Consider the following 23,675-nt stretch of genomic DNA (forward strand, 5'->3'; position numbering starts at 1 on the left):
AAATAAATACAAACGTTGCACTAAAGACTCACTGTATTTAGTACTAGTACTTACTGCATTCATGTCTGCTATCCTCATCACTGTTATCCAAACAGTCATTATCACCATCACAGATATAAATTCTCGGAACACAATTTCCATTATCACAAGTGAACAAATCACCGAAACAAGTCCTACCCTCACTTTTGCAATACTCTGGTGGTTCATCTGCTCCATCACCACAATCATCATCACCGTCACAGTACCTAAAATTAACCATTTAACACATAAACCAACTAATTCTCTATTTTTTCAACTAACCAAGTTGCTGGAATACAGCGATGATTCGGACACCTGAAACTATTCTGCGGACAAGTCCTTTGTGCACAATGCAACGGATTTTCATCAGAATTATCTCCACAATCGTTATCACCATCACACAACCAATACGGTTCGACACAAATGTTAGTTTTTTCGCACTTGAGGTGATTGGCGGGACATGTGGTGTTTTGTGGACAGCGTTCGTGTGTTTCATCAGACGTGACGTTATCTTTGCAGTCGTTTACACCGTTGCAAACCTGTGTTTATGTGATTAGAAAAAAAAAATAAAAAAAAAAGAATGATTGTGTTACTTGAGACATGGGAATGCATCTGTGATTGGCACAAGTGAATTCTCCAACAGCACAAGGCGGGTATTGGCAATCCTTTTCGTCAGAGCCGTCTTTACAGTCGTTTTCGTGATCGCATTTCCATGATTTGAATATGCAGCGGCCGTTGGCACAGCGGAATTCGTTGGGAGAGCAGGAGTGGAAAGCTGAAGAAGAAATTTTATTTGAAATACGAAAATTCCTAACGTCTAACGGAAATTCTAAGCTTAAGAACAAAAGAAAGTTAGTCCTATACTGCCGTGCTAAGCAAGAACGTCGTAACTGATTTTATATGAATCTTGAGTTATGTCTTGTTTTCTACATTTTCAGAGTGCACTGTTATTTTAAATGCTAGTAACATGGAATATTGAAGTCAACCTAACAATTTATTTGTAAAAAGGAAATATGTATGCAATTGTATCCATTATTTTGCCAAATCGCTGTTATTCCACATATGACGTTTAATTTTTATTTATTTTTTTAATTAAGTAAAAGTAACTAAGTAAAAAAGTCATAACTACAAAAATATTTATTAACGGCTTTAAACAAATGAAATAATACGTAACAACAGGGAATTTATAAAAAAATGTACCCAAGAAATTACACCTAGCGTACGATACTTTTGAAATAAAAGCAAATTTTGCCAAAAAATCAATCGGTTTTCTGGTAGAATATTTTTAAATTTTTTTAAGAGTTCCTGTTTTCTTTCTGTATCTATGCCATTTGTTGTGTGTTTTTGAGTGGGTTTTTTGAATATGATGTTATTGATGTTAGGAAATTTAACTCACTATCAAAACTGCATTTATATTTCATGTTTTTTTTTCTCCTTCAAACGTAACGTTAACCATGTCGCTTAGGTAAGGTCGATTAATAATTTTGGTCAATTTGTACTGTGAACTGTAGTCTTGCCATTTGAAAAAGTTTTCAATTTTCATTTGTTTAATTTTAGTTCTTCCAACCGAATTGACAAAATCGTCAAAGTCATACATTTTTTTTTGTTTTTTTAATTGTAATTCGACTTGGTAATCAACCAAACTTGGTGGTACCTAATGTTTTTGATTAATTTTAGAAAATATACAATTTTTGATTCATTAATGAGTGGGTTTCATATACATTTTATAGTTACGACTTTCTTGCTAAGTAATATTGCACAAACCCCACATACGTCAATTTTATTTACGTATTTCGTCTTATTAATTTCTGGATAATATCTATTAAAGTTATTTAGAATCAAAGTTATTGCACTATTGATCTCACATTTTGTGTTATCTCAAATTTGACAAAAAAGTCAGTTACGACGTTCTTGCTTAGCAGTATAAGTCACAAGGAAAATTTTAGAGACTGGGAAAACAACTTAAATTCTGTAAAAGTACTGTGCAACATTATTTTTGTGACGGATTAAGGATAAAGTTGTTATGGTTTGAAATGTTTGGTCCTAGAAAAGGTCAAATTGATCCCTTAGTGTTATTAAAATCTCTTGAGGGTTTAAATGACCAGCTATATGAACACGTGCGAGTTAAAATTGTTTAATAGAGAACCAAAAATTCTAATTTTATGACAATATTGAAAGTTCTTTTATATCAGTATTTAGCTTCGTCAACATATTCAAGAAAAATTCCAACTTTCCCAACTCATAAAACTGTTCAGACTTTATTTCAAATGATAAGAACTTATAATTATAAGGGTCGGTTTTACTAACCTCAGTTAAATTTATTAGAAGTATAAATAAATATAATTTAAACCTTTATTTCGCAGATAAAAAGTTGTATTTAATACGGAGACTACAAGTCATTATCAAACTTATTCTCATCTCGTATGCACAATGATTTCGCATTCGTATAGTAATGATGTTCTTACCCCACTGATCAAATAAATAACTATTATTCATAGTAAGTTTTTGAACTTTAATTTAGTTTTTGATTTTTACGAGTATGCGTACTTATTGGAATTAGCTTCAATTTTTTTATTTCTTTTCTCGATCTAGGTTTCATTCGTTTATTAATTTGTTGTTTATAAGTAAAGTCTTTGATTTTGACTAAATATTAAAAATAATTTTGACTAAAATTATTGCTTTCCTAAAACATATCGCTGAAGAACCTAACTCAATAAATTTTATTAATCTTGTCGCAAAACCCGTTTGGAGATCAAAAAAAGTTTAACTTCTAGAGAAGAGTTCTTGAAAAAGATTCTGGAGAAATTTTGACAAAAATTCAGTTTGTACACTAATTTAGTAAGACAGTTTCAATGAAAGACAGCAAAAATAATGAATCTCACGAACTTGCAAATTTGTTTAATTACTAATTAAATTTAATTTTACTATTTGTTTCGTTCACTTAAACTAAAGTTACATTAGCTAGTAAAAGTGCAATTTTAAGTCTTTTGAATTCAATTTTTATAGATTCCAATCTAATTCGCAAAAGTTTGTTTTTTATCTTTCTCTTTATTTTCTTCTGCATAGAATTACGTTCATAATGAATTAAATGAATAACGTAATAATATTTTTCCTCAGATTATTTATTAAACAACTCGTAAGGATTATTCAAATTTTCTCCAAATTCAAGAATGTTTATTTTGATCAGCATGTTCTCCAAAAACCTATTCGACGAAAGGCCGCCAGTAAGCTTGGCTTCTTAAAATTCGCGTCTTTGAGTTTAACAACTATAAACTTTTTTCAATGTAAAATTCATTGCCCTCTCAAGCGCTTTCGAAAATAGAAAAAAAGGTTATCCTCTTGTACATAACATTTTTCTTTTTTATCTAATCTATTATATTTTTTTCCTTAAGCTATTTCAAGTTACTTCAGCTTATTCTTTACCTTCGATATTACAAAATGTTATGACGTGACACGAACTCTTTGAAAAAACCAAAGATACATAAAAACCGGTAACTTGACTATTGTTATGTACATTTTTAAATAACAAAAGAAATTCGTTACTTTATTGTTGGGTTTGAACTGTGTTTTCTTCCTTGAAAAGCGGTGTTGTTATATCTAGATTTTCCTGAATTATTATTTTCTAATTTTCACAACATAGTGCAAAACCAATATACAACATATCCGTCTGTAAACGAGGTTAAACTTAATATTAATATTAATAATAATAATTTATTTCTATCAATTTATACAAATGTAGTAACAAAATTGATACGAAAAACGTCAGTATTATACACAGAAATAACAATAACATAAAAATAATTTTAAGACATAAGTCAAAAAACCTGTCTACTATAGAATTCATTTAAAGTATATGGTTCGAGATCCAAAATGTAGTCAAATATTTTCTTTTTAAACAAATTTAAATTACAAGGTGTACGTAGATGCACAGGTAAATTAATGTATAGTTTTATTCCTGCATAATGAGAATTTTTTTCCGTCAGCGTGAGTTTGTGTCTTGGATACTCTAAGTCTACTTTGCGAGTGTTGTACTTATGGTCGTTAGTGACATTAAATAGTAGATTTTGTTTAAAGAAAAATAAAAGTAATATATATATGTATAAACCAGTTACTGTCAAAAAGTTATTGCTTTTAAAGATGTTCCTACAAGTTTCATTATATTTTCAGTTAAACATAGTTCTTATCACTTGTTTTTGAGCAACAAATATTTTTGATATCTTTCCACTTTGCCCCCAAAATATTATACCGTAGCTTAGTAATGATTGAAAATTTGCGAAGTATATTATTCTTAGTTGTTCAATGTTAATGTATTTTTTTAAAACACGTATTGTAAAATGTACTGAGTTTAATTTTTTTAATAAATTATCTATATGATTAGTCCAGCTTAACTTATGGTCAATGCATATTCCCAGAAAATTAGTTTTCTCTATTAATTCAATTTCTTTAGATGATATTACAATTTTATTCGGTTTCTCTGTTTTCTTGTGATTACATATTGCAAAATGAATGCCGTAGGTTTTTTCAAAATTTAACACTAATTTATTTTCTTTAGTCCAGTTTATTACCTTATTCATGCATATCTTTGCTTCTTTCATTGTATCTGTCTAATTTTCACCCCAAATTAATATGTTTGCGTCATCAGCAAAGTTAACTGTACTATTGTTGTCTGAGGCTGTTAAAATGTTTAGGTCGTTTATATAAATTACGAACAATAAAGGTCCTAGTATACTACCTTGAGGTACACCTTGATTAATTAGAAGTTTATTTGATGTATAAACAGTACGGTTTTTTGTTATTGTGACCTGCTGGTACATATTATTAAGATAAGATGTGATCAACTTTAGCATAATTCCTCTTCTGCCGTATTTCTTTAATTTACTTATTAGGATGTTTTGATTTAGGCAATCGAAGGCTTTAGAGAAATCTAAAAAAATTCCAAGAACCACCTTTTTTCTTCTAATTTATCTAACAGAGCATTAGTGAAGCTAAATACAGCTGAGTCAACAGATTTCCCTATAATGTACCCGTGTTGAGATGAATTCAGCAGCTGAAATTTCATTAAAAAGTTAGTAATTCTGGAAGATATAACAGTTTCAAAAATAAAGATATGACTATCGTCACAACAATCCCTAAATCGCATAAAGTAATTTTTTTTGTTTAAAACAGCAATAAGAAGGCAAATTACAAAAAAAAACAGTATAAAAACCTCGTTGTTTTTTTGTTTATTTGTTTGAATCGGTATTAATTATTTGAAATTTGTAGATTTGTTCTGTTTTTAAATTCAGTGTTTTTAAGATGTGTTCCATTTTTAGTTTGAATAAGCTATTTGTTTGGAAGGAAGGAGGGAAACTAAGAGTCGCTAGCTATCAAGAAAAAAACAATACTTACAGCAATAATTCGTATCCTCATCACTATTATCCCCACAATCATCCTCCCCATCACAGGCCCACATCCTCGAAATACACCTTCCATTGGCACAATAAAATTTACTCGTATCACAAGTCAAATTCTTCGCCACACACATTCGCCCCTCGTTGACCAACTTGGTACTATCGTCACACCGGCACTCCGCCGTTGCGTTCGGACCCGGATGACAACTTTTCGCACACCCACCGTTGTTAATATTACACGGGTTCACACTACACGCCTGACGTGTGGTCGTATAAACCTGGATATCCCTCGGACTGTCTTCCAGACGCTTAACCATCTCAATCATATTATTACCGGTGTGTTTCTCCGCCCTATAAACACCCCTTAACTGCAAATCAGTCCAGTAGATATAATCCCCGTAGACAGTTATAGAAAAGGGATAAATGGTGGCAGAAACGAGAACTTCACGGTTTTGGCCGTCTAGATCCGCGCGTTCGATCTTCTCACGGACGGCATCCGTCCAATATAGTTTTTTGTCCTCATAATCGATTGCAAGTCCGGAAGGTTGTGCCAAATTCTTATCGATTATCACACGTTTTAATGAGCCTGCCATCGTGGTTCGGATTATTTTACCGTTAGTACCGAACTTTCCCCAGTCGGTGTAATAAAGAGTACCGTTACAAGGGTCAATAACTATCGCCCTTGGACGTTCAACTCGTGCAATCATAACTAAGTGGGAACCGTCCAAGTTCATGGCGTAAATACTGTGGTTGCTTGAGTCGGTCCAGTAGATTTTTTTCTGCGTCCAATCGTACGCTATCCCTTCGGGATTAATCCCCCGACTGATTATGTTCTTAATATCGGTGTTTTTCGGCGTGGTTGCCGGCATGTAAGCAATGCGGGCCCATGGCCTGATTTGTGTAAACAACAATTTCTGGTCCTTGTAATCAAAATCAATCCCCACCACGTTTGTGAGATTCCCTACAGGGCTAAAAGGCACATTTGTCGATCTTGGGTCCAAGTTAATGGCCCTAATCTCCGTCCTGGTTGAAAAAACGAGATATTCGTTAACGTATTCACATTTTCTGCCGTCAGAGCCTAAATTTCCCGTGGCACAGTCACACTTAAGTGAACTCCTTGTTGTTCCATCATTCGGGAACGAGAAACACAATTGTTCGCAGCCGCCGTTGCGGAATTTGCACGGGTTTGTCTCGTCTGTGGGCTGGTTGGTGACGTCGAAGATGGCGATGTCGCGTAGGCCTTGCAGGTTTGTTCGGACGCGGTTTGGGAGTGTGGTGTTGCCGACGATTTTGGAGGCTTTGAAGACGGTGCGCAGGTTGCGGTCGACCCAGTAGACTTCGCTCTTGTGGACGGCAATGCCCATGGGGTTGGGGAGGTTGCGACGGATGATTTGGCGGTTGCCGCCGTTGTAGGAGATTTTCTGGATGGTGTCCAGTTTCGAGTCGATCCAGTAGACGTCGTGGGTGTTCATGTCGATGGTTAGGTCGGTGGGGTTGCTGATGCCGGAGGTTATGACGGGCATCCAGCCGGAACCGTCCAGGTTGGCTTTGCCGATGCGAGGGTATTGGCCGTAGTCGATCCAGTAGAGGATGCGTTTTAAGGGGTTTACGGCCAGTTCGCGTGGGGAGTCGGTTGTGGTCTAGAAAGAAATTCAATTTGGATAAAATGCACAATTTTTGAAAAAAATGTCTTTAACTGAAATGCGAATCGAATAATAATAATAATAATAATAATAATAATAATAATAATTAAAATAAAAATAATATAAACTGAAACGAAAAAAATTATAAAACTACCGAAAAACAGGAAACCATTCGTATCAGTAATCAGTAATGACCAGTGTGAGGAAATTTTATGGGGTGGCCATGAGGCCACAACCGATCAGTTGACTCGTCGTAGCGCTCTCGCGATGTTCATATTTATCGATGAAATGGTCCGCTACAGCGTGTGCATTGGCGTAGTTTACTTGGGGTTTATACAATTAATGTTACCGGTCACTTACAAAAATCTAATTAAAACATAAATATTATTGTTTTATTATAATTACGGAGTACCCAAGAAAAATTGTGGCAATAAAATAGTCGCTAATTTATTATGACTGGGGTATATTTGTTGAGATTATTTTCTGAACCAATTTTAAAATAGTCGCTAATATCAGCTTCTGATTGGCTAGTTCAAACCCTGACGAGGCACCTAATTTGACATAATCGTTAAAAAATAACTTCATCATTTCCTCAATCTTACATGGACACCAATGAAGATGTTCAATTCAGGGGAGCGTAAGTCACTATTACATTTTGAAAATGTTGCGTTTTAATTCAGTGGAAATTAAAATTAAAAACTAAATAAAAATATTTTAATAATTTTCTCTGAGAAATACGCTTGAATAACTGTGATTGTTTCTAAATTCTCGAAAAATATCTTTGAATTTCAAAAAAGATCTTTCTACATCACAGCTGGTTACAGGAGTAAATAAAAAGTTTGGTGCTAATGCAAAATATGTCGAAGGTGGTACATTATTCGCTATTTGTTTTAAAACTAAAAAATCGGGATTTCTAGTAACTCCGTCAATTTTTGCATTAAATTTATCTTGTAATGACCATTCTACAGATTTTAACTCTATCAACGTAGACTCAAATTTCTCAACTGTAATGGATAATTTTAAATTTTACGTTTCTAGAAACTTGATCGTAGTTGGAATATTTAAAAAATTGTTTTCAATAAAATTAAGTTGAGAAACTAAATTTGTGGTTAAAACTAAAGTTTTACATTGTTTAATGCTTTGTGCATCGTCGTTTAAAGCAATAAACAAATGATTTTAATTGATTAAAATTTTTAGAAATTTGCTTCTAACCAAGTACCCCAGCGTGTAACTACAATTGTTGATTCGTCAGAAACGTTACGATTTGTATATTTTTTTAAAAAGGACTTTAAAGAAGGATTATTTAGTTATCTACAAAATGTGCTCGGGGTGAAATCGCAGCGTATTTCCCTTTAAAACGTGGTGTGGTTGAAAACATTTCAAGGGCTAAAAATGGTAAATAGATAAAAAAATATTAATGTCACACCAAAGAATACTTTGAAATGAATTACAATTTCGTAATTTAGTTCTACTGGGTCACTTTTACGCTTTTTAAATAAGTACATGAGATAAAAATGTTCTTTTGACTTTTTAGATATTATTAAAATTAACAGAGTTAGGGCGTTTAAAAGTAAAGGTATATTATTAATAGATAAGTGACGTTTTTTTAATTATTTACAAATTACGATTTTTAGCTCTCGAAATGTTATCAAAGGCGATGAACACGCTTCAGAGGGAAATACGGTTCGGTTTCACCTCAGGCGCATTTTGCAGTAATTTTAAATTGCAATAACTTGGTGAGTCTTACAGATAATGAAATGATTCTTGCACCAAACATTTATTTCAAGTATTAGCTTTATTTCGTCTCGATTATGTGGGAGTCTATCTTTTAAATTAAAAAACTTTCTCGCATCTCGAAAATTTCACTACACAACTATGCAACGTTACAAGAAAATGTAATTTTTTTGGTTTCCCTTTATCAAAACTCAACCTTGTTAAACTACGTATAAATCTGCATTTATTGAAAATTTGTTTGCAAAAAGAACGGATTTTCTAGCTTTATCCAGAAGGAAGATATGAGTATGTAAACGCAAAATGTGTCCAATTTTAGGTGTTTGCAAATTTTTAGCTAAAACGTCTTTTCAGCCCCTTCGCGAGGGTTGAAACAAAAAATTCTTTGTCTAAGCATTTTTTAATACTCTTACCTAACTTATATCAACAATGCAAGCTGTTCCACAACATTTCGATTTAAAGGTTTATCTGACTGCAAGCGCGCGCCCATGCACTAACCTTCGCCCATAAAATTTCCTCACACTGGTAATGACAATATTTTAAGTCGATTTTTAACCAAAAATCCAAGTTTGGTCGTCTTGAATCCGAAAATATAAAAATTTAATTTTGAACAGCTTTGCAAAATTTTGAGTTTTCCCTTGGTTTTGATTTTTGGGATTACACAATTTTAAACTTTTAAATTCTCATTAAGTTTCAGTTAGAATTTTTTAGTTTTTAGCAACAGCGGTTTGTTTAATTTTGTAAATTTAATGCATCACATTCACTTGAGTTTTTCAGAGTTTTCAGTATTTTAGGTGTTTTTCAATTTAACTAAGTTTTTCAGATTGCTAATTGAATCCATCAGTTTTCAATTTTATTGTGTCTGCCAATTACCAACTTCATTGGTGTTTGATTTAATTTTTTACAATTTTTTTATTTAAAATTTTATTTATATTTAGAAATCTTAATGATCGAATTTTGTGCTGGTTAAGTTTTGCATCTGATACAAAATACAAATTGCAGAAAACAAAATTCTAACAATGTTGTCCCTTTTTAAAATTCATGTTAAAAAAAAATAAGTTTAAATTCCAACAAGCTCTTAACAAAAAAAATAAATAAATAACAACAGATTGGTGCAAAAACGAAGATTAAATCTTGAAATAACAGAAGCCTGATAGCACAAATTACAAACTGTAAAAATGACTACTGAAATAAAGTTTGTAAACTGAAATTTAGTTTGGTTTTGACTTGTGTCCTCTTTTACTTTTCGGAGTTTTTAAAATAAAGTTCTGGTTTTATGTGTTATTCACATTTAAAAAAATATTCTTGGATATCCAATAAAAGTTTTTCTTTTGTTGAATAAGACCATTTGGATATTTCAGACTTTTATTTGGCCTTATAGACTCCGTTACAGGTGATTGTTCTTTAATAAAATATACAATTCTCTAACTGATTTAAAATTTTACACATTTTACACATTTTTACACATTTTGTCATTACTTTAAGTAATGACTTCGTCGAAATTTTTTTAAATCGAAACTTCTAGGTTTTTTTTAGTCATTTTATTAGATGTTAAATAACGAAATTGCAATAACAAAATATTACATTTTACTTTATTTTTCTTTCAAAATAAAGTTCTTGTTTTACGTTTTTGAGTATATTGGTTATAATTAAAAGTATTCACATTTTAGAAGATATTCTTGGATATCCAATAAAAGTTTTTTTGTTTGTTTAATAACACTATTTGGGTATTTCAGCCTTTTATTTTGGCTTTATAGACTCCGTTACAGTTCCTTAAAAAATATACAAGTCTCTAATTTATTTAAAATTTTACACTTTTTGTATTTTGAGTAATAACTTCGTAGACATTTTTTTAAACGAAACCTCTAGGATTTTTTAGTCATTTTATTAGATCTCAATTAACGAAATTGCAATACCAAAATATTACATTTCATTTTATTTTTCTTTTAAAATAAAGTTATGGTTTTACGATTTTGAGTTTATTGATTATAATTAAAAGTATTCACATTTTACAAGATATTCTTGGATATCCAATAAAAGTTTTTTTTTTGTTTAATAACACACTAGTTGGGTATTTCAGACTTTTATTTTGGCTTTAGACTCCGTTACAGGTCATTTTTCTTTAATAAAATATACAATTCTCTATCTGATTTAAAATTTTACACACTTTGTACTTTAAGTAATGACTTCGTCGACATTTTTTAAAATCGAAATCTCTAAGGTTTTTTTTGTCATTTTATTAAATCTTAAATAACTAAATTGTAATACTAAAATATATACATTTTATTTTTCTTTTAAAATAAATGTATGGTTTTACGTTTTTGAGTTTATTGATAATAATTAAAAGTATTCACATTTTACAAGATATTTTTGGATATCCAATAAAAGTTTTTATTTGTTTAATAAAACTATTTGAGTATTTCAAGACTCCATTACAGGTCATTTTTCTTTAATAAAATATACCATTTTCTAATTGATTTAAAATTTTACATTTTTTGTTTTTTGGGTAATGACTTCGCCGACATTTTTTTAAATCGAAACCTCTAGGTTTTTTTAGTAATTTTGTTAGATCTTAATTAACGAAATTGCTATACCAAAATATTACATTAGTTACATACACATTAAAAAACAAGGCTTTCGAATGAAATTCATTCAAAAAGTGACAAACATAAATTTTGATACCAACAAAACAAACAAACAAAATTCTAATATACTTGTACACTATTTTCCAAAAAAAATCAATTCAATTTGCTACTTTGTGGACATATAATTGCGTTTATTTTGTTATCAAAGTGTATTTTTCGTCACGCATTTAATTGCAAATAATTAAATTAATAACGCTTCTATAAACCGGTCCATATTTTTTTAAGTTTTATCAAAAAAGTTATACTTATAACTCTTATACCTTGTATAGTTATTTTAGAAAAACATACATTTTTTAATTATTATTAAAAAAGTTCTACTTAACATTTGTCAATTTTAATATAACTTAATAAAGAACAAATATTTTTTTCTTATGAGTATATTATTCGGTTCATTATTTAAAAAAAAAATATAAAATCCTGCTCATCAGAAAAAAACCTAATAATCTTCTAAGATAATTTAGAATCAGAAATAGTTTTATTGGTGTCTAAAAACGTCATAGCATAAGTCGATAAAATATAAACATACTACAAATAAAACTGAAATTGCAGCAAAAACCAAAAAAAAATCAGGCGGTGAGTGTAATTTTTAATAGTTCACAAATTATAAATAAGTTAAAAATCGTACGGTCTATAAATTATTTTTTTAAGGCGATAGGTGATCTAAATAATGAAGTTAAATTTTACCTAATTAACATAGGTCCCACATGCCGAAAAATCTTCTGAAAAACGAAAATCATTGAAAATCTGATACACCTCTTAGATTGCAAAATTAATGATTCAATTAATATTACTAATTTAAGAAATCGATACGTTTTAAAAACAATCTTAAGAACATGAAAAAAATGAGTTAAACCCCATATTTAACCCGTACTGTTTGTTTTTATTAAACAAAACTATGTACTTGATTTATTAATTTATCTTTTTATACACACCTTAAAAATAACCTTGCGGTTAGTACCATCCAACCAGCACACTTCCACGTAATTTTCATGCGGGAAAACATTGGTGAAATACAAATTCCGAGCAACCCAATCGATTGCCAATCCTCTGATTCCGTTACTTCCGATTCCTGTTTTAACGACATGTTGGAGTTCGGTTCCGTTTGGTCGTATTCGGAAAATTCCGTTCCAGGTGACTCGATTGTGTTCTACCCAGTAGATCCAGGATTCCAGGTAGTGGACGTCAATGTGGAGGATATGGTGACCGGGACCGCTGATGGGTACCATGGCCTCGGAACTGTCTTTAAGACTGTACCCTCGGACCATGTCAAGTTGGGCAACAACGGCAAAAGTTTTGTATGGTGTGCAACTGATTTCGTTTTCTTTCTTGTAACCGACACCACAAGCACACGAACGAGATCGTCCTTCACCAGGAAGGCAAATTTGCTCACAGCCGCCGTTGCCTTGCAGGCATGGGTGGTCCACCATTTGGCGTTTTCTATTAAAAAAAAAATAAATGTTTATAAGAAATCTATTGATGTCATGACTTTACTAGGCTAGAAAGATAAAATTTTTGTTAGTGCTTTGATTACGCTAACGGAATATTAAAAAAAAGCTGTCAAATGAAACAAATAAGTACGTATAAAAAATACAAAAATTTGGAGATTTTGTAGAAAATTTGTGAAAAAATTCGCCACAAGTTTCATGTTTCTGAAACAAAAACGCGAAGAAAATCATAAAAAATGTAAAAACAAAGTTCAAATGAAACAAATAAATACGTATAAAAATTCACAAATTTGGAGATTTTGTGGAAAAGTTATGATAAAATTCGCAACAAATCTCAGGTTTCTAACGGAATATTAAAAAAAAGCTGTCAAATGAAACAAATAAATACGTATAAAAAATACACAAATTTGGAGATTTTGTGGAAAATTTGTGATAAAATTAGCCACAAGTTTCATGTTTCTGAAACAAAAACGTGAAGAAAATCATAAAAAATGTAAAAACAAAGTTCAAATGAAACAAATAAATACGTATAAAAATTCACAAATTTGGAGATTTTGTGGAAAATTTGTGATAAAATTCGCCACAAATTTTATGTTTTTGAAACAAAAAGGTGAAGAAAATTATAAAAAATGTAAAAACAAAGTTCAAATGAAACAAATAAATACGTATAAAAATACACAAATTTGGAGATTTTGTGGAAAAGTTATGATAAAATTCGCAACAAATTTCAGGTTTCTCACGGAATATTAAAAAAAAGCTGTCAAATGAAACAAATAAATACGTATAAAAAATACACAAATTTGGAGATTTTGTGGAAAATTTGTGATAAAATTCGCCACAAGTTTCATGTTTCTGAAACAAAAACGTGAAGAAAATCATAAAAAATGTAAAAACAAAATTCAAATGAAACAAATAAATACGTATAAAAATTCACAAATTTGGAGATTTTGTGGAAAAGTTATGATAAAATTCGCAACAAATCTCAGGTTTCTAACGAAATATTAAAAAAAAGCTGTCAAATGAAACAAATAAATACGTATAAAAATACACAAATTTGGAGATTTTGTGGAAAAGTTATGATAAAATTCGCAACAAATCTCAGGTTTCTAACGAAATATTAAAAAAAAAGCTGTCAAATGAAACAAATAAATACGTATAAAAATACACAAATTTGGAGATTTTGTGGAAAATTTGTGATAAAATTCGCCACAAGTTTCATGTTTCTGAAACAAAAACGTGAAGAAAATCATAAAAAATGTAAAAACAAAGTTCAAATGAAACAAATAAATACGTATAAAAATTCACAAATTTGGAGATTTTGTGGAAAAGTTATGATAAAATTCGCAACAAATTTCAGGTTTCTCACGGAATATTAAAAAAAAGCTGCCAAATGAAACAAATAAATACGTATAAAAAATACACAAATTTGGAGATTTTGTGGAAAATTTGTGATAAAATTCGCCACAAGTTTCATGTTTCTGAAACAAAAACGTGAAGAAAATCATAAAAAATGTAAAAACAAAGTTCAAATGAAACAAATAAATACGTATAAAAATTCACAAATTTGGAGATTTTGTGGAAAAGTTATGATAAAATTCGCAACAAATCTCAGGTTTCTAACGAAATATTAAAAAAAAAGCTGTTAAATGAAACAAATAAATACGTATAAAAATACACAAATTTGGAGATTTTGTGGAAAATTTGCGATAAAATTCGCCACAAGTTTCATGTTTCTGAAACAAAAACGTGAAGAAAATTATAAAAAATGTAAAAACAAAGTTCAAATAAGACAAATAAATACGTAAAAAAATACACGAGAGATTTTGTGGAAAATGTATGATAAAATTCGAAACAAATTTCAGGTTTGTGAGACACAAATGTAAGAAGATCATAAAAAAAAGTAAAAACAACGTCATTTTAAAAACGACTTTAATTTTTTATGCAGAATTTTTCAAAATATGTGAATTTCGTACTGAAAAATCACCCTACACACTTGGGAAATTCAAAAATGTGTGTTTTACCTTAATTTAGTGTTCTTTCATTTAATTTGGTGAAAAATTAAAGTATCAATTATTGTTTGTAATAAAGATTTTATTAAAAGTCATTTATATACCTTTAAATTAATATTATAATTTAAACCAAATACACTTTCACTGGAGCATAAAGCACCTTGCAGCCCAAGAAAGTACTGAATTAAAAATTTGATATTTAAAGTTATCCCTTGTTTGGAAATTTTAATTGATTGCTTATAAGAATTTTTAAAATATTAAAACAAAATCCATAGCTTCAAGTACCATAAAAATATTAAAAAAAAATATAACCTTGTACTTATATTACAAATTCTGTTTACAATAAATTAAATAGGCATTTGAAATCGCTTCCTTTAAACAATTTTCGCAGAGAAGTTAAAGACTTTTTTCTACCCACATAATTGTAAATTAGAACATTAAAAGAATATTCTTTTTAACTTTTTTTATTTTCTTGTTTTGTTTTCATTAAGTATTATTATAATTATTTTACTTTTCCTATACAATTTAATTTTTTTATTTACTGAGTTAAGTAAAGAACAAACAAGAATAAAAAACTTAGTTTTTAGCTCAGTTGTATAAAAAATTTATCGCGTTTTAATTTATGCTTTATTCTCACCAATTAATTCAGTTCTCTCAGCGTAATAGTAGCTGTGACTGGAAGTAGACAGGAAGTACCGAGTTAATTTTTTTTTTATTTTCGGTTTTGCAATTTTATTGAACAGCTTATAACAATTTTAAAATATTAAAACAAAATCCATAGCTTCAAGTATTCCACAGAAAATATATTTGGAAAAAATCTTGAAATTAAGTCATTAAAATCACTAACGAAATAATAAATAATATTTGTAATACAAGATTATTATTGCTTAAAATAATGTTGTTATTTTATTAGATAGCTTTTAGGTTTTTTTTTAGTCAACATTACATTAAGACATAAAAAACAATTAAAGAAAGAAACACTAACTAGAATCTATATCCACTTAGTTCTTTAGGTATTTTATTAAAAATAATTTTAGATAAATGTACATAATACGCTAACACCCAGACTTAAAGCATTTATAAAGTACTAAACCATGAACACTTTTAAAATTTAATTTCGTTTGAGAATCTATGACATTTCGAATTTTTTACTTTCCACCAACATATAAATGAACATTTGAAACTCACAGAGAAGTTAAAGGCTTTTTTCTTCCCACATAATTTTAAAATAGAACATTAAAAAAATATTCTTTTCAACTTTTTTTATTTTCCTCTTTTTCTTTTCTTGTTTTGTTTTCATTACCGTTTATTACATTGCTTCTTCTCCTCTTACTTAAGAATTATTATAATTATTTTACTTTACCTATACAATTTTATTTTTTTATTTACTGAGTTAAGTTGGGAAGCATCGGCTAAATAAATTCAGTTCTGTGAGCGTAATAGTGGCTGGGACTGCTTTTGCACTGTCTTACAATCAATATCAAAAAAAACTTAAATGTGTTTAAAGCTACGATAAAAAATGTATCACCATAACTGGATTGTATGTTATTTTTTGTTTTTATATAAAGATTATACCGTTAAATTATACGATAAAAATAAATAAAAAACAAGATAAAAACAAAACACATTAACCACAGATAACATTAAAAATTCAGAAGTTTATTTTATTTCAGCAGAAAACTATAATAAATGCACCTTCATTGGAGGATAAAGCACTTTCAAGCACGAAGGAAATACTGAGTTACTTTTTTTAAGTTACCTTCGGTTTTGCAATACTAAACCATGAACACTTTTAAAATTTAATTTCGTTTGATAGTCTATGACATTTCGAATTTTTTACTTTCCACCAACAATTAAATGGACATTTGAAACACGCAGAGAAGTTAAAGGCTTTTTTCTTCCGACATAAATTTAAATTAGAACATTAAAAAAATATTCTTTTCAACTTTTATTTTCCTCTTTTTCTTTTCTTGTTTTGTTTTCATTACCGTTTATTACATTGTTTCTTCTCCTCTTACTTAAGTATTATTATAATTATTTTGCTTTTCCTATACAATTTTATTTTTTTATTTACTGAGTTAAGTTGTGAAGCTTCGGCAAAATTTCGCCCAAATAAAGAACAAAAAAGTTAGTTTTTAGCCCAGTAGTATACAAAATTTATCGCGTTTTATTTATGCTTTGTTCTCACCAATGAATTCAGTTTTGTCAGTGTAATAGTGGCTGTGACTGTTTTTGCACTGTCTTACAATCAATTTCAAAAAAACTTAAATGTGTTTAAAACTACGATAAAAAATGTATCATCATAACTGGATTGTATATTATTTTTTTGTTTTTATATAAAGATAATACCGATAAATTATTCGATTAAAATAAATAAAAAACAAGATAAAAATAAAACAAATTAACCACAAATAACATTAAAAATTCAGAAGTTTATTTTACTTCAGCAAAAAACTAAATGGACCTTCACTAGAGGATAAAGCACTTTCAAGCACGAAGGAAGTACTGAGTTATTTTTTTGAAGTTATCTTCTGTTTTGTAATTTTATTGGACAGCTTATAACAATTTTAAAAACATTAAAACAAAATCCATAGCTTCAAGTATTCCATAGAAAATATATTTAAAAAAAATCTTGTTATAAATCAGCTGCCATTGAGAAATTAAGTCATCCAAAGCACTTACGAAATAATAAAATAATATTTGTAATATAAAATTTTATTAGATAACTTTTAAAGTTTAAAACAAAACAATTTAAAGAAAAAAGCACTAACTAGAATCCATATCCACTCACTGCATTAGGTGTTTTATTAAAGATAATTTCAGAAAAATATACATAATATGCCAATATCAAAACTTAAAGCACTTATAAAGTACCAAACCATGAACAATTTCAAAATTTAATTTCGTTTGATAGACTGTAATATTTCGAATTTTTTACTTTTCACCAACATAAAGATATGAAGATGTTCCGTTAAGAACTTTTCTAAAAAAAAACTCTTGAAAAACATCTACTAACACTCTAAAGCACTAATAAGTAATAAAAAAATTAAAACTTCATTTAATTTCAAAGGTAATTTTAAGTTCAAATGCTGTTCTTTTGTTTGTAACGATTGTTTTAGAGTTTTTTATTTTACGTGAACACTGAGATATGAATAAAATAATCTGTCGCGCTGCAAATATTCTTAAGACAGCTGTTTCCTAAACGATTTGCTAAGAATGAAACCTGAAGCACTAAAAATTGCGATTTTTATGAAAAATAAAGCACGAACTACTGACAAAAATTTATCGGTTCATGCTTCAACTTGTACGACATTTAAACATTTTCGCATTCACTTACCTGTAAATCGTAAAGGTCCGCAAGTTGGGCTCATTTTCAAGAATCGTCTTGGCGTTGTTTCCATTGGGCAAATCAACTCGAATCAAGTTCTCATAAACCGGATCCAAGTAAAACAATCGACTACCCATCACCCCCAAAGCTTTAGGCTTCGAAATGGCATTTTCCTCCGTCAGAATCACCTTACTATTACTACCATAGTAGTCAATCGACACTATACTAGGCGGGAACTGAGTACTATAGTACAAAATTTTCGTATCAATGTCTACTGTGATGGCATTAGGTCGTTCCACTTCATCCACCAGAACCACAGCATTAGAACCATCCATGTTAACTTTTCCGATTTTCTGTGGTACACCAGAACCTCCATCGTCCGTCCAGAACAACTTGCCTTCGGTCGGATCAAGACACATTGCTCGTGGTTTTGCAACGGAAGTTTTGTTTCCGTCGTTGGCGAGAATAACAGTTCGGTGTTTGACTTTTCCATCGACTCGGACGGCTTCAAAGTTGCTCGCAACGCGATTGCCGATAAAAAGGTTTCTTCCGAGCCAGTCGAAGGCAATTGCCGAAGCAGAGCCGACAATGCCTGAGTCGATGCCGAGGAATTGGGTTTTGTTGCCGCCGCTGTAGGGCGTTGTCCAAATAGTGAACTAGACAAATAAATAAAAACAAGTGTCAACTGTGCTTAAAAAATCGACAAACAAATAACAAAAAAATTAAAGAAGACGTAATCAGAACGTTAAATACAAGGAGAGTTTCGAGCAAAAAAATTTAACACCGATGGAGAACGTAAGTTCAAATACATTTATTTGCTCTGTAGTGGACAAGCGATCAGATTCTTTTTAGACTTACAAGACAAATAAACACAACACACAAAAGAAAAAAAAAAGAAACCGGAAAATAAAAAACAGAAACCTGCAAATGGAAAAATTTCGGAAGTAAAAGCAAAACTAGAAACATTCTTTAAAGAAAAAACCTAAACATCAAAAAATCCAAAAATAATAGAATAAGTGGTTCGAAAAAATAAGATACAACGTTGTTAAGGTAAATTGTTACGAAAAGAAATACTTCGTATTAATCAAAAAGAAACAAAAACGTCCAAATAATGTTAGAATCATTCCTACAAAAAAAAATTAACACCGCCGGATAACCTACGCTCAAATAAATGTATTCGCTCTGTAGTGGACAAAGAATCAGACTCTTTTTAGACTTACAATACAAATAAACACACAACAGACAAAAAAAAAGAAACCAGAAAATAAAAAGCAGAAACCTGCAAGTAGAAAAATTTCGGAAGAGAAAGCAAACTAGAAAAACCTAAACGATACAAACTTATTTAATGTCCGAAGAATGTTAAAGTTGTTAAGAGGAAAAAAACATCCGAAAAAGAGGACAAATAGATTGACGAAAATACAACACATTAAAAATTAAGAAAATATAAATATATTATTAAAAAAAAAAATGAAAACACGGAGAGCTTCGAACAAAATGCGACACCTCCCAGAACTACAAATAAATTCACAGCACAGCCAGAGAATCTACTTTAAAATAAATTTATTCATTCTGTTATAAAAACCGCTCGGACTTTTTATAGATTTAAAATTCAGTAAATATGGGCAAAATAAAAAAAAACAAAAAATAAAAAGTAAAAAGCTTCAAAACCCAGAAAAACCTATTAAAGAATTAAAGGGTCCTGGTCTTATTACAGGCCTTATCATTTATGCGTTTAGTTATAAATAAATATGTGGTTAAAATAGTAAAAAATAGTGATAAAAATTGACAGTGCCAAGAAGAAAAATAACAGTATTGCAAAAAAGTAAAAAAAATGCGTATAAAAAAACAAAAAGCTCAAAAAACAAACAAGTAAAAGTGTGTGAAAAAATATTTACAAAAAAACTGAGAAATAAAAAGAAACCTGCGAAAATACCCAAAAGATGTTAAAGTCAAGAATAAAAAGCAGAAAAAGTGAATACGACAAACATATGATAACATACAAACATATCGTTAAAAAATAAACCCAAAAATTAAAAGCATTTGTGTTAAGAGGAACACAAGAGTGAAAGACCTCCAAGAAGTATAAGTGACTCCGAAACATAATAAGAGAACCTACGTTCAAATAAATTTATTCGCTCTTTAAGAAGACAGCGCTCAGACCATTTTTAAACTTGGAACTCAAAAAATAAGTAAACACAAAACAATGAAACAAAAACCAGAAAATTATTTAACAAAATATCCAAAAATGTTCATTCACACAAATTTATTCGCACTGTTGGTGAAAACATTTTGAATTTGATTTACTTTAAAAAATGCAAAACTAGACAAATAAATAAAAAAAATGTCAATTGTGCTTAAAAAATCGAATACAACTAACAAAAGAAGTGAAAAAAACGTGATCAGAGTTTCGACCAAAAAAAAATTTAACACCGCCGGAAAACCTACGTTCAAATAAATTTATTCGCTTTGTAGTGGACAAGCGTTTAGGCTCTTTTTAGACTTACAACACAAATAAACACATAACACACAAAAAAACGAAAGCGGAAAATAAAAAAGAGAAACCTGTAAGTAAAAAAAAATCGAAAAAGAAAGCAAACTAGAAACATTCTTTGAGGAAAAAAACCTAAATACCAAAAACTATACAATAAGCAATACAACAATAAAATACGACGTTGTAAAGATATCTTATTAAAAATGTGCGAAATATGTTAATGTCGTCAAGAAGAAAAAAAAACATTAGAAAAAGCAGACAAATAGTTCACGAAGATACAACACAAAAAAATAAGAAAATATAAACACGTCATTAAAGAAATGAAATCAAAAATAAAAAACATAAGTATTAAGAACACAGAGAGCTTTGAGCTTCGACCTCGCAGAACTATAAATGAATCCAAGGCACAGCCGGAGAATTTATTTTCAAATAAATTTATTCGCTCTGTAGTAAAAAATCGCTCGGACTATTTATAGATTTAAAACTCAGTAAACAAAAAAGAAACAGGAAAATAAGAAGTAGAAACATTCAAAACCCAAAAAAGTTCATTAGAGAAAAATGGGTTAATTATACGATAAGCTATAAATAAAGATATAGTGAAAAAAATAGCAATAAAAATGAAAGAAAAGAACAAAATTGCAAAAAAAAACAAAAAGACCCGTATAAAAGAACAAAATGCTAAAAAAACAAACAAGTGGAAGTGTAAATAAAGTATAATCAGAATTTTTTTTTATGAGAAATGAAAAGAAAACTGCGAAAATATCCGCAAAAATGTTAAAGTCGTTAAGAAAAAAAAGTAGAACACAGAAACTGCAAGACTTCCCAGAAGTATGCAACATAACCAGAAAAACTACGTTCAAATAAATTTATTTGCTCTGTGAAGGGTACACAGACCCTTTTTAAACTTAGAACTCAAAAAATAAATAAACACACAAATAAAGAAGAAACAAAAACCGGAAAATTATTAAACAAGATATCAAAAAATATTCGTTCACACAAATTTATTCGCACTGTTGGTCAAGACATTCTGAAGTAATGATTTACTTTAAAAAAATACAAAGTTTTCTCCTAAAAATAATAATTCTGCAACATAGTCAAGGGTCCTGTGTTAATAAATAAATTTATTTGTTCTGCTGCTGCAAAACCCAGCTAGACCTTTTACAGAAAAAAATTATAATCTAGCAATAAAAGATAAATCATATAAAAAAAGAAACAAATGCAAACATAAAAAATAAACAAAATAAAATGCAAAATGACAAAGAAACACCTGCCTGACCTAACAGGCAGTAACACTAGAACAAGTTTAAAAAGACAAACTTCGAAAAAAAATACCATACGAAGAAAAGAAAATATTCCAAAAATAATATAATAAGATACGTTGTTAGATCAATTATTCGAAAAAAAAAACACTTCGTATCATCCAAGAAGAAACAAAAATGTCCTAATAATGTTAGAACCATTGATAGAAAAAAAAACATCCAAAAAAAAAGAAGTAAAAACGATAAATACATAAATTCACAAGAATAAAACTTCGAAAATAAAAAAATAAGAACGTTTATACAGATCCATTTTCATTGCGTCCACTTTATATTTATTACTTTGGTGTAATTCGCTAATGTACGTCGCTCTTTAAGTAATTTTGATAATTTAAAGAGCGACTTACAGCGGCCGATTTTTAGAAATTTACACAAGAAAATTGTTATTAAAAAATTGCAGGGCCTGTAGAGGAAAGAGGAGATCAAAAAAATCGTTATAAAGAAGTGTAAACAAAGCGCAAATGTGAAGAAACGAAGAAAAACAACAAAGTACAAGAAACAACTGATAAACGAACTAAAGAATATCGACAAAAAAAAAACTTCTACTTACATTTTCGTCTTCAGTTTCTTTGCCCTCCACCCAGAAAACAACACTATTTTTCCTGTCGTATTCAATTTGGACCCCATTTTCCACACCCACAATGGGTGTAAGGAACCCAGCAGAATTGTCACCTGGTGTAGCAGAAACGTCAATAATTTGAGTACCAGTCATCACCAAAAGCAACGACAATTCTTCCTCAGTGCAACGTCCATCCGAAATCAATTTAAACCCAGCCTTGCACTTGCAAGTATAACCAGTACTGGAAGATGGTGATAAGAGACAAATATGCTGGCACGGATTATTCTGACAGGGATTTTCCGTAATTGGCTGTAGAGAGGGATGGTGGACGTGAATACTCAAAGGTTGTGAAATTAAATGCGAAACAACGGTTTGATTATTGCCTGCAACAAACCACAAAAAATTTTTAACAATTTTGTAAAAAAAAATAATAATCCAAAGCTACCTTTAAATTTGTGTGCTGATAAAACCCGATTTAGTTGCCGATCGGTCCAATAGAGAGTGTCTTCAAACAGGGTTAAAGAGTGTGGATGGAGAAGATAATGACTTCCTGCAAGTACTTGTTGTCTGCCTGTTCCATTGTAGTAGCAAAAATCGATAAAGTCAAGTTTGGAATCAGCAAAATACACTCTTTGAGTTGCTGTATCAAGTGTTAATCCATTTGGCCAATAGATTTTAGTGTTGATAATCGTCGAACGTTTGGTTCCATCCATTCCGATTCTTTCAATCCGTGGGTTTTCGCCCCAGTCGGTCCAGAACAACCACCGAGTACTACAAAGAGTAAAATAAAAGTGTTGTCTAAATCTCATATATTTTTTTTAACAATTAAATAAGATGATTAAAAGTTTAATGAACATTCGTATAAATTACTCGCATTGTTGGCAAAAAACATGGAAGTAAATTTAAAAAAATGCACAAAAAATTAATTAGTTCTGCGAAGATCCTACGCTCAAATAAATGTAATTGTTCAATGTCGGAGACCGGTTAAGCTACAAGAAAAATTAACCAAAACGTAAAAACACAAACTTCAATCATTCTAAAGCTGAGTTTTTCTAATAAACGTAAAAGTAGCAAAAAAAATACGTCAAATAATGATGACG

The 23,675-nt window shown here is 29.9% G+C and overlaps 1 protein-coding gene across 2 annotated transcripts in view; it reads right to left on the minus strand.

Annotated features, from left to right (window-relative positions):
- mgl (Megalin) overlaps nucleotides 1–23,675 on the minus strand; it is a 182,343-nt gene that overhangs the window by 47,560 nt on the left and 111,108 nt on the right. For both annotated transcript variants that reach the window (XM_064357677.1, XM_064357679.1), the window contains 8 exons: nucleotides 23,021–23,346; nucleotides 22,567–22,958; nucleotides 18,219–18,865; nucleotides 12,360–12,864; nucleotides 5,407–7,048; nucleotides 612–793; nucleotides 301–557; nucleotides 55–245 (listed from right to left, as the gene is read on the minus strand). In XM_064357677.1, the coding sequence (XP_064213747.1) occupies nucleotides 55–245; nucleotides 301–557; nucleotides 612–793; nucleotides 5,407–7,048; nucleotides 12,360–12,864; nucleotides 18,219–18,865; nucleotides 22,567–22,958; nucleotides 23,021–23,346 (4,142 nt within the window). The remainder of the gene's footprint in view (nucleotides 1–54; nucleotides 246–300; nucleotides 558–611; nucleotides 794–5,406; nucleotides 7,049–12,359; nucleotides 12,865–18,218; nucleotides 18,866–22,566; nucleotides 22,959–23,020; nucleotides 23,347–23,675) is intronic.

Source organism: Tribolium castaneum, chromosome 1 (genome assembly GCF_031307605.1).
Source record: "Tribolium castaneum strain GA2 chromosome 1, icTriCast1.1, whole genome shotgun sequence".
Lineage (NCBI taxonomy): Eukaryota > Metazoa > Arthropoda > Insecta > Coleoptera > Tenebrionidae > Tribolium > Tribolium castaneum.